Consider the following 12444-nt stretch of genomic DNA (forward strand, 5'->3'; position numbering starts at 1 on the left):
ATATAATCTGACATTTCATTTACAAAAAATCATTAATAAATTTATCGGTAGCTAAAAACATAAAATAAATAAACAAGAAATTCATGAAAAAATATTTACTAAAAAGAAAGCTTATACTAAGTGTAATTGTATCTATTGATTTGGATAGTTCATGTAATTACATTTGTAATAGATCTAGACTAGTATAAACAGCGAAGTTAAACAAGGATGTGTCCTGGCCCCAACCCTCTTTGGAATACTATTTTTACTGCTGATCCACAACGCGTTTGACAAATCCACCGAAGGCATCTATCTCCATTCCAGATTTTATGGCAAACTCCTAAATATTGCCAGACTGAGGGCCAAAACTAAAATCAGAACCACCCTCGTAAGAGATATGTTATTCACGGATGACGCAGCGGTAGTGGCACACACGCAAGAGGAACTTCAGTCACTAATGTCCCGCTTCTCTCAGGCCTGTAAAGAATATGGCTTGACTATTAGCACGAAGAAAACAAATGTTATGGGACCACCTACTACAGCACCACCCTCGATCCTCATAGACGATAACAAGCTGGACGCCGTAAACGAATTCTGCTATCTGGGATCCACAATTACAGATGACCTGTCTCTAGAAGAGGAGATGAAAAAAACCCATAGGGAAGGCTGCATCGACCTTCGCTAGACTCAATCCAAGAGTTTGGGAAAATCATAAGCTAACTACGTCACCAAAATAAAAGTCTACAAGGCATGCGTTATGAGTACACTGCTGTAAGGAAGTGAATCATGACCACCTACGCAAAGCAAGAGAAAAAAAAATGAATTCATTCCATTTGAGATGTTTCCGTAGGATCATGAAAGTCACATGGAAAGAAAAAGTGTGCAATACTGAGATCCTTGCGCGATCAGGTATTTCCAGCATATTTATAGCCCTCAGACAACGCCGTTTGCGCTGGCTTGGACATGTGCGCCGGATGAGGACAAGCGCATCCCGAAAGTCATCCTCTACGGACAACTCGCGACTGGCACAAGAAAAACTGGTCGCCCCCACCTCCGTTACATAGATGTAATAAAACGGGACCTCAAATCAGTAAACATCAATACTTACAATAGGGAAGACATAGCTCTAGACCGCACCAGATGGAGAGAGAAAGTGACCAAGAAAGTTATGGACAGTGAAAGTACATGGGTCTCAGCTCAGGAAGAAAAACGTAACATCCAAAAAACGGCCAGCTCCTCTACCACCCAAGCAAAAGCCACCTTAACCTGCGCTATTTGTGGACGGGAATGTCTCTCCAAAGTAGGGCTCCACAGTCACATGAGGAAGTGTGCTGTGAGATGAACCATAGTCGTTCTACGACTGAAGGAGGCCAATTATAAGATCTAGACTAACAAATATGGGATTAGAAATGTTTTTACCACTTGTTTTTGTTTAGCGCAATTTCATGCTTCTAGCTTTCTCAATCTCAATTCGCTACGAGCTAATAGGTAAATGGGGTGTGTGAGAGAAGGGGTATTTGATCGCTTTTCAAATGTATTAAAATAACTTGTTCACTCAGGACTCAAGCCTCTTCAAGGGAACCAATTCAACTTATAACACACCCAATCTTGGATCTAGCTGAAATTTTGCACAATAATTTCTTTTACCTAATAATACAAGAATCAATAAAAATATTAACCAATTAGTTAATTTACTAATTAAGTCTAAGAAAATGGAAACAACAGGCATAGCGCCATTAAAAGATGAACATAACATAATACATAATGATAATGAAACTAAAGCAAACATCCTAAACAAATACTTTGCATCAGCATTCTCAGCCCCAGGAGACAAAGACATATTACTGAATTTGAACCAAGTAAACAACATAGAAGATACAGTAGTACAAGAAAATGGAATTCAAAAACTATTAGCCAACACCAAACCAAATAAAGCTTCTGGACCTGATGGTTTTCCAGCTAGATTACTCAAAGAACTAAGCAATGAGCTAGCCCCAGTGTTCAAAATACTCTTTCAGGCTTCACTTAACCAGGGCAGAGTACCAAAGGAATGGAAAGAAGCTAATGTCACCCCCCCTATTTAAAAAAGGAGAAAAATCTGACCCAGGAAACTACAGACCAGTATCACTTACCAGCATCACATGTAAAATCCTAGAACACATAATATGTAGCAACATCATAAACCACTTAGACAAACATGATGTCCTCACACCATACCAACATGGCTTTAGGAAATATAGATCATGTGAAACACAACTAATAGGACTAATTGATGATTTTTCAAAAGGTTTAGATAATAGTGAACAAATAGATGCTATCTTTCTAGATTTTTCTAAGGCTTTTGACAAAGTTCACCACCATAGTTTGCTTAAAAAATTAAAATATTTCGGTATTAATGGTCCACTGCATCAGTGGATTAAAGATTTTCTGATAGGGAGAGAACAAACTGTAATAATAAATGGCTCTAAATCAACACCGATAACAGTAAACTCAGGTGTACCTCAAGGAACAGTCTTGGGTCCACTACTATTTTTAATTTACATAAATGATTTACCAAATGGCATTACTTCAGGAACAAAAGTCAGATTATTTGCAGACGATTGCATAATATATAGAACAATAAAAACAACACAAAACACAGATATTTTACAAAAAGAATTAGATGAATTACAGAAATGGGAACCAAATTGGAGCATGTCTTTCCACCCAGAAAAATGTCAGTTGTTAAGAGTAACAAAAAAACTAAAACAAATTAATTCCACTTATCTTATTCATGGCAAACCAGTAACACAGACTAAAAACGCAAAATACCTAGGTGTTATAATAAATGAAAAACTGTCATGGAATCCACATATTGATGAAACTACAAAAAAATCAAACAAAGCATTAGGATTTATTAGGATTTCTATAAATCAAATAAGAACATAAAACTAAAATTTTATTTAACCTTGGTTAGGCCAATAATAGAATATGCATCCTCCATTTGGGACCCCTCAACTCAAGAAAACATTAAAAAAAACTGGAACAGACACAAAATAGAGCTGTGAGATTCATAACAAACGAATATTCACATTTGACTAGAGTAACACCTTTAATAAAATCACTAAATTTAGAAAGCCCTCAGGACAGAAGGCTCAAAAGTAAAGTAGCAATCATACATAAAACACTTAACCATAATCTTCAAATACAAAAACAAAATTTAATAAAATACTCTGAACGACACAAAGATAAAGGCACATTCCTTGTCCCATATGCTAGGACAAATTTGTACAAACACTCTTTCTTCCCTAGTGCTATTAGAGCATGGAATGGGTTGCCTGAGCAAGCCAGGAAAACCAGTGACTTGGCTGAATTTAAGTCATTGGTTACTATGCATGACTAAATGCATGACGCGTAGGACGTAATCATCTTCTTTTTTGAAGTAACGTCTGTATTTTATAAGATAAGGTAAGATTACTATTGGTAATTAATGATTTGTTTGGTATCTCAGACAAGGGAAAGCATTTTGTACTAGACTGAAGTGGTGGTAAAAGCTGAATTAGTCCCCTTTATATGAGGCTGCCGTCACAGGCTTAGTATACACAAACCTGAAATAGAAAAAAAAAAGATAACTATACAATCTCCATTGTTCATAGGCTTATCGCTAGCAGACGTTTACAGCGTTAGCTTGAGAAGCCTGAGAAGATTTTAGTCCACAAGTTCGAATTCGTGTCTTTTCAGGCAGAAGAAATAACTGTGCAAATGGTTCAGATAGATCCGAGTTTGGGTGTCGGAGAAATAACGTGTACAAACTTTTGACTAGACAGATATACAGAGTGTCTTGATATAAGCGTTGTAACAATGGAGTCGACACGAAGAAAACACAAAACAACTCACGAGTTTGAAAAATATTTTTTACCAATTAAAACAAATAAATAAATGAGGCATAAGGGAGATTGTTGTCCCAAACTATGTGTCTCTCAACCGGAAATGTACTTACACTAGCCAGTCCTCACAAAAGATGGTATATGGAATGTCACGAACTGGAATACCAAAGACAGCATCAATCTGATGTACAACTCCATTGGTCACTCCAATATCTGGTTTGAGGACACGAGCCTTCACATAGCCTCCTTCAACCCACAGGTCTGGGAAATAATACAAAATGTATTTCACATTTTAATAAATTGACACACTTGCATGTCACGGATCTCTTGATAACCCTAACCTTAACCTTTCTTAAAAGTAAATTATTTATGTTCCAGGATGTCCAGATATGCCAGGAGGTACACACTCCATGAGAGGATAACTTAACTTAAATGACAATGTTAGGAATATATAAGATTTACTGATACAGAGGCAAACAGTGAACAGATGTGCACACAAAATACTATATAAATACATATAGGAAATTCTGCTTGACGTTTGGGTCATGAGGTCATCAGCTAAAAACAAATTAAACAAGTAAAATAAAAAAAATACTTAAACAAAAAGCTTACATAAGGGAAATAACTACACATTTACAGCCATATATCTCATTTTGTTGGCCATGTAACATAAAATTGTAAGAAAATGGTTTCATGAGCAGCTGAATTATTAAGGTAAACTACATCTACATTTTCAGAAGGTTTGAATCATTTAGTTCAATGACAATGTTCTTACTATTTCCATCATTGTAGACTTTGATAAGTCGACCATTGTATCTAGACACAGCTGTTTTGTAAGACTCATAGCCTCCATTGTAATCCATTAGGTTGAAATATTGACCTTGTTGGAGAAGACTCATTTCTAAAACCTGAAACGCACAAAAAAAAAAAAAAAAGAAAGATCACTGTGCTCTGAAATTCATCCAATTCTCTGTGTAAAATGTCTATGTCTTGTGTTGTTTTTATTTATCTATATATTGAGCAATCGTCTGCAAATATTCAGACTTTTATTTCTAAACTAATGTATTTGAAGTAATATGTAAATGTTGTCTACAGATGTCTATATTTGGGTCTGGATTAAGAGTCACGAACGTATATTTTAACTTTATCTATATATTGAGCAATCGTCTGCAAATATTCAGACTTTTATTTCTAAACTAATGTATTTGAAGTATTATGTAAATGTTGTCTACAGATGTCTATATTTGGGTCTAGCTTAAGAGTCACGAACGTATATTTTAACTACAAACAATTAAAAGTCAAAATAAAAACTGGCCAAAAAAGTTACAATTCATTATTTCATTACAGGTTTCAATTGTACTGCTTGGGAAGGTTGGTAATATAAACAAATAATTTTATTTGTTTTTAGAAATATTTGATTTTTATGTCAGAGTCCATGACATACACTCCTTAGAGTTTCTCTTATTAGGTGTATGGGGGACGAATTTGGTGAGCTAGAAGGTGGTTCATGTAACAGAGGTGCCCGCAACTTGCTTTAGCTGACATAGAAGAGAGCACCTGATTGCATGCGGCTTCAGAACCCACAGCTGGAGGTCACTCACAAAGGCCGCTGGATACACATTTGAGACTAAAAGATAATTCGCTGCCGAGGACAGACTCAGACGGCGAAAAGAAAATCTTAATCGATAACCGCAGAAAATGATTATACTTGGCAAAATATGTAGGTCACAGCTGGGGCTACGTGGCCAGGGGAAATACTGCACTCCTCATTAATCTTCGGACTCGAAGACAAGCCTTGTTGTTATTATTATTATTATAATGAAGACCAGGACTTGAATGCCATTACGTCGCTATGCTACTTTTGTGGTAGGTGGGGACACTTTAGGACTGAATGCCCTGCTCGAAATGCTTTATGTCAGTGATGCCCAACCTTATACGGCCAGCGGGCCATTTTAATTTCTAACACTCGTGTCGCGGGCCAAAAAAATGAAATAGAGAATTTTAAATGGTTATATTACAATTTCGTGGCTCCAATAGGCCTACTTACACCATAATTCTTTTACGTAACAAGGGTTTCAGGTGTCTTATAACTGAAAAAGTTTTCAACTAAAACAAGTGCTTGTGAACAATGTGATTTTATTGTAATCATACCATCAATTGTTTTCGCAAATGTGCAAGACTTAAGTAGACAACCTGGCAAAGAAATGTACTGTCACTATTGTTCAAAATTTATCAAGCTGGAAATCTGGATTTTTAAGTCAATCAGTTCCAGCGGCAATAGTATTATTTCGAAATCTGCTGCTCTGTCATTTAGTTTTGAATTGAGATTTTCACCAACATTGTCTATTTGACTCGTTTTGCAATTGTCATGCCTGAAACGCTGACAGCTTCATTTTTTTTCAGGCCGATTTAATTCCATCACTGCAAGCAAGCACCTTTTTATGCTTCATTTCTCTTGGTAATGTGAGCTACTCTGTAGCCTCCATGACTGTCGACTCCTTCTCTTGACTTCTTAGTAAATATTTTCGTCACTCGCTCAACTCTAGACGTAGGCGATCTTTTCTTGGCGACTCAACCATTAATGCCACAATATTTTTGTAATGGTTTGTTTTACAATGCATTTTATGCTATGTTCCTTAAAAACAGTCAAATTTTACAAATCAAACATGTTGGCTTATTATGTTCCACCAACAAAGAAAGAAGATCTGTCCACTTGTCCTGGAATTTTCAACATCCAATTTTCGTTTCTTCAGCTCTCCTATTTCATAAACGTACAAATGTGACACGACGCGGCACCAATCATGTTGATGTCAAACGTACACGAAACAAAGTGATACAGAAAAGATGTGCTGCGTTACACACATGAGATGTCAAGAACACGGTTAGCTCTAGACAGCCGCGGGTATTGTCAATTCTTGTTGCCGAAAAAAAAACCAAAACCTTGTGTTCTTATAGAAAAAAAAAGTTAACATGAATATTACAAGAAAATAGATTAGAATGAAAGCCATCAAAGAAAAAGCTAGAGTCCTATCATAGAAAAAATAAAATGTTCAACCTTTTTTTCCCCTACATTTTGTGCCGATGTTTTGGCGGGCCGGTCAAAACCACGTCGCGGGCCGGATCTGGCCCGCGGGCCGTAGTTTGGGCATCACTGCTTTATGTCATCAGTGTGGTAAAAAGGGACACTTCCTAACTGTTTGTAAATCAAGTAAAACAACAGCCACCAAAGCTGCCAGCAAAATATCACTGACCAGTGTGATAACTCCATATACCTTGTCATCAACGCATTTCTCTGGGCTTACACAGTCTACGGCCCAAGTGAACGTCAACGGGTTATTGTTGCAAGCTCCCATAGACACTGGCAGCTGTTGATGGCAATTGTATTCAATTAATTCAAGATTTCATTGATTGCGTCCCTGTTGTTCAGAGAGATTTACTGACTGTGTTAAACGTCAGTTTCCGCAAATACATTACGTACAGTCTTGATACGTACAAACTGCTCGGCCAAGTCTACGATGGCTGCTCAGTGACGGCTAGAATACAGGACTGTGTTCAGGCAAGGGTTCGTGAAAAATATCCGAAAGCAGCCTTTGTCCATTTTGAGTCTCACAGATTTAACCGTGTTATATGTAAACCTTGTTCCGGATATACGTAATGCTGTCGGTGTACCAGTCCCAAACGATAGAGTTGGTACTAAATGTACGTCTTTGGTGTGAGACACAATCATCTGAGAAGAACGAGTTCATTAGCGCTCACAGTCACAACTTTGAGAAAATCTTTGTTTGACGATTTTAAATAACGGCTACTGGTGAAGCCCGACAATCTGCACGTGTAGAATCAGTGCCTGCGCTCAATGTACGTTTCCTATTTGTCTTGTCAATGTCGTCAATGATTCATTCATTCTTATCCTATTTAATAGATGACAGACGTGACTTCAAAAGAGAAGATAATTACTTCTTACGCATTTCATGTGTCAATCTAGTCAAACATGTTAATGTGTGACTTACAAATTAAACACTGCTAAGTGTCACGTTGTTTAGACAAGTGTCTTTTGCTTTCCCCCAGCTCTGTTTAGTTTTTTTTCTTTACTCGTAATACTTGTATTTTTGTTTTGAATTGATTTTGCTACGTCACATAGTCCGGTGACATTGGTCATTCTTTGTCATGAGGTAGTTCACCCTTGGAATTTGGTTGAAACGGACGGTGTGTTGGTCCGTAAAAGATTAGTCTGTATAAACAAGTACTAGTTCCTTGGACTTGCTATTCGGTAGGATTTTTGGGACTTCTGTTTAGGGTGAGTTACTTCGTTGGTGATATCTCTTATTGTATGTTGTATGAAGCTGTCACTATTTCTAGGTTTTAGAGTAGAAGTTGTGTTTTGTGTTTATTTTGTTTATAGGGTGCCAGTGTTGGAGTTGTATGTACTGAACTCGATTCTATGCCAGTGTGGGCGTCGCTTGTCGTCTCAGAAATATATTGTACAGTCTTGAGTGCCGTTGTCAGATTGGCGATCGTCGACGGCGTTGAGTGTCAGGACCGTTACACATCAGTTGGGATCAGCTGAGGTCTAACTTTATTATTGCCGGTGTTGGCAGTATTGTGACGTCAGTCGGTCAGTGTCTGGTTGACTACGAAATCACGGTGACAAAGTGCTATCAGTAGCAAGGTGCTTATGTGAATTATTGAATAATATCTATTAAATATCTATCATTCTCATTGTACATATACATCTATCAGTCTCTTACAATTAATTTTTTTTTGTCATTTAAACCATCCACATAGTTGGTTACTCTATGTACGACTGTGTGTAAATGATGTTCCTGTCAGGTTGAACCTCGGGACCTTCATTGTGTAAGAAATGTGCCTCTATCTTTGTGTCTTTCTGAGTATTTCATTAGGTTTTGTTTTACTATTTGTAAATTACGGTTCAATGTTTTTTGTATTGTTGTTACCTTACTTTTTATTCTTCTGTTCTGAAAAGTCTCTAAGTTTAAGAAGTTTAATAATGGTGTTACTCTAGTTATGTTCCATGCTCTAGTCAAATGTGCATATTTGTTTGTTATAAATCTCAGAGCTCTTTTTTGCGTTTGTTCTAGTTTCTAGAGAGGATGAATAATTCTAATATTGGCCTAACTAAAGTTAAATAGCATTTTAGTTTTATGTTCCTGTTTGATTTGTAAAATATTCTTTTAATAAACCCTAATGCTTTGTTTGAAATAATTTTATCAATATAAGGATTCCTAACCTTTTGTCTATGTAGGGAAGATCTAGGCTTTGAAAGACAAGTGAGTGACGACCAGTACACATTGAAGGAGTTAGTTCTCTACTGTGCAAAGCCATTGCATCAATCTAGATGCCGTGATGACTAAATATAAATAGTGTCACTTCTTACATCAATCTATATCATCTATAAATAAAACTTACCATGTCTATAAGTGATTGATTGCTTAGGTAATTTTTGTAGACATTGGCTACAGCAAACATGGCTGCATTGGTTGGAGCAAACACTGTAACACCACTTGTAGCTGTCAAATAATTCTGAAGATCTTTCCTGGCAGCATGAATCAGCTGCTCAAAATTTCTGAAAAAGTAACAATTTAATACAAAGATGTTATTTGTGTTACACAGCTTTCTATAAAAAAATATCGACATGCAAGCAAGTAGCTGTGTCTAAGAAAAGTCTGTAAGTGTCTCTTGTAGTTTATTTATAACTAGATGTACATGTAAGCATTTTATTAGATATCAATGACTTTCAGGATCCGCAGATTGAGCGCCTGCTTCTATCTATTGTTTCATGTTACCACGATTGACATAGTGTAGTGTGGATTTGAATAATGTCACACGTAACAACATTTATATTCTACAAATCTAGATTTTTTTAGCTACATACAATATTATCCAGTCATAGCATCTTAGATTATTAAGTTTTTATGGTGTTCCTACAACAGCTTGGATAATAAATCCATAAGTGATAATTTTGTTTTCGTATGAAACAATTTCAATTGTTTTTTAAGATGTCCATATTTTGTTTATAGATTCACTTTAAAGATGTCCTTATTTTGTTTATAGATTCACTTGAAAGATGTCCATATTTTGTTTATCTTATCTTATCTTATATAATACACACGTTACTTCAAAAAAGAAGATGATTACGTCCTACGCGTCATGCATTTAGTCATGCATATTAACCAATGACTTAAATTCTGCCAAGTCACTGGTTTTCCTGGCTAGCTCAGGCAACCCATTCCATGCTCTAATAGCACTAGGGAAGAAGGAGTATTTGTACAAATTTGTCCTAGCATATGGGACGAGGAATGTGCCTTTATCTTTGTGTCTTTCAGAGTATTTTATTAAATTTTGTATTTGAAGATTATGGTTCAGTGTTTTATGTATGATTGCTACTTTACTTTTGAGCCTTCTGTCCTGAATAGGCTAGAATCTGAAGCGGAACCACTCCCACATGATCTACCTCAGAAAATTTCTGAACGAAAAGTGCCACCTGGGAGACGGAAGCAAATGGCAGAACATCATCGCGCTGCGCTCTGAAAACTGGTCCAAAAATCGCTGAGGAATCGAAAACAGCATTGGCCAAAAAAAAAAAAAAAAAAAAGCACCAGAGGAGAATATCACGGCAACTGACTCAAGCTCCAGCTGGAATAACTTGCCCAGTGTATATCACGGCAACTGACTCAAGCTCCAGCTGCAATAACTTGCCCAGTGAGCAGGCGATCATTTCGAGCCCACATATGACTCACAGGCCGTAAGAGAATACACAAAACTGTCCATCGAGCCCCCTAGAGGACAAAAGTGGTCATCATTGTATCACGATGGACAAATTTAGAAGGTTTCTATTATTTGTATTTTATTTAAAATAAAAAAAAAGATAATTTAGACAGATTAATTTGTTATTTTTTATGCTTATGTAACTTGAAGAAAAAATCCTTTAAATAACAAAATATTATTTGAAAGCCCAAAAAAGATTTTTAAAAGAAATATAATAGACCTTTTCTAATGCTTAATATTACCCCGCAAAAAACAACTATAAACTTTCTCTTACTGTGTAAGAGGATCAATGGAGATCTCCTCTATAGCTGTCTTGTAAACAAATCCCAAAATGTTATCAATCTGATGGACCACACCATTCATCACTGTTATATTGGCAGGATTCAGTTTAGCAGTTACAGTACGACCACCTTTAAGTTGACCAGTCACATATTCTGTTGAAAAAAAACAGATCCAGAGGCCCGTACAAGACATTGGCCTCAAAACAAAAACTATGTGGAGAGCTGCCTGATCTGGAAACCTCTGCGCAGTTCATCTCAGATACTAGTCACCTGAAATATCCAACATGAGCGTAGCCCGGGGGTTGTAAAATGTTTTACATGTTTTGTTTGTTGTAAAATGTTTGACATGATTCGGATGTTCCTTCAGAGTTGAAGATAGTTTACTTCCTAGTCCAAACCTCCCGCAGGACGACGGGGGATGGGAGCGGGCAGGGTTTGAACCCTCGACCGTCGATAAAACCGAACGACAGTCCAGCGCGCAAACCGAATCTCCCCCTCCCTGCAGGCAAAGGGGGTGGAATCTTGTGACTGGTGTTTAGCTTTATTTTATTTTTAGTGAGATTTTATATTTAACCATAATTTGCTCCAGCGCAGCCGGAGGGCGGTTTTGAGTTAAAAATCCCACTTCATGCATTTCGAGGATGAAACCATCTCTTCTATACAATAAAGAAAAGACAGTCACCAAAGTTTTTAAGCGTAGCCAAGGGGGGCTTCGAGTTTAACCCCCCCCCCTCCAGAGATTATTGACGTTAAAAAAAGCTTCTTTAATATAGCAAATTAGAGTTTTAAAATTCCTTGAGCATAGCCCTTACATAGGGTATTGAGATTGAAACCCCCCTCAATTGAGTTTGAGGTTGTAACCCCAATTCCAGGGACGGATACTAGCTATATGGGCATTTGGGTAAATGCTCAAATGGGCCTAAAGGGCCTCATGAATGCCACTATGGCATGCATGAGATTGTTAAAGGTTTTATAATTTTCTCATATATAAGGGGCTATATGAGTGTCATGTTAAAAACATATTTTACAGACAACAGTGTAATACTAATGTAATCTAACACATTTTCAAAAATAATTTAATAGCCTACATCCGTAGACAGTGCTATTAGTAGGTTTCATCCTTTTAGGGCCTACAAACATAGCAATTAAAAAGCAACATTAGATCTATATTTCTTATAAAGATATAGAGCATGCATTATTTTAAAAAATTACAATGATTTTGAGAACAAATAGTCTTATAATAGAAGGCCCTTCATATTGTTACAAATGAACAGTGATAGGTAGAGGTCAACGTATGACCCCGGCGAGATGACACAGCAGCTAGTGTTCCCTGGAATCTACATGTACAAACAAAGACAGGATGTGACGTGTCCACACGTGTTGTTCCAGGGGACGAACAGATCTAAGTAGGGGGACAGTTACTAATGAACAGTGACAGATAAAGGTCACTACGTGTGACCCCGACTTGATGACACTGCAGCGAGTGTTTTCTGGAATCTACGTGTATAAATAAAGACAGGATGTGACGTTTCCTG

General features: G+C 36.9%; 1 protein-coding gene across 2 annotated transcripts in view; it reads right to left on the bottom strand.

Annotated features, from left to right (window-relative positions):
- Positions 1-12444, bottom strand: part of LOC106061922 (fasciclin-1-like) — a 139860-nt gene that overhangs the window by 96109 nt on the left and 31307 nt on the right. The window contains exons 7-10 of one of the 2 annotated variants that reach the window (XM_056017272.1): positions 10903-11062; positions 9270-9426; positions 4621-4753; positions 3959-4106 (exon numbers count right to left, since the gene is read on the bottom strand). The exons of the other annotated variant lie outside the window; for it this stretch is intronic. Coding sequence (XP_055873247.1) covers positions 3959-4106; positions 4621-4753; positions 9270-9426; positions 10903-11062 — 598 coding nt within the window. The remainder of the gene's footprint in view (positions 1-3958; positions 4107-4620; positions 4754-9269; positions 9427-10902; positions 11063-12444) is intronic. 2 annotated transcript variants of the gene reach the window in all.

Source organism: Biomphalaria glabrata, chromosome 18, assembly GCF_947242115.1.
Source record: "Biomphalaria glabrata chromosome 18, xgBioGlab47.1, whole genome shotgun sequence".
NCBI classification, from domain to species: Eukaryota; Metazoa; Mollusca; class Gastropoda; family Planorbidae; genus Biomphalaria; species Biomphalaria glabrata.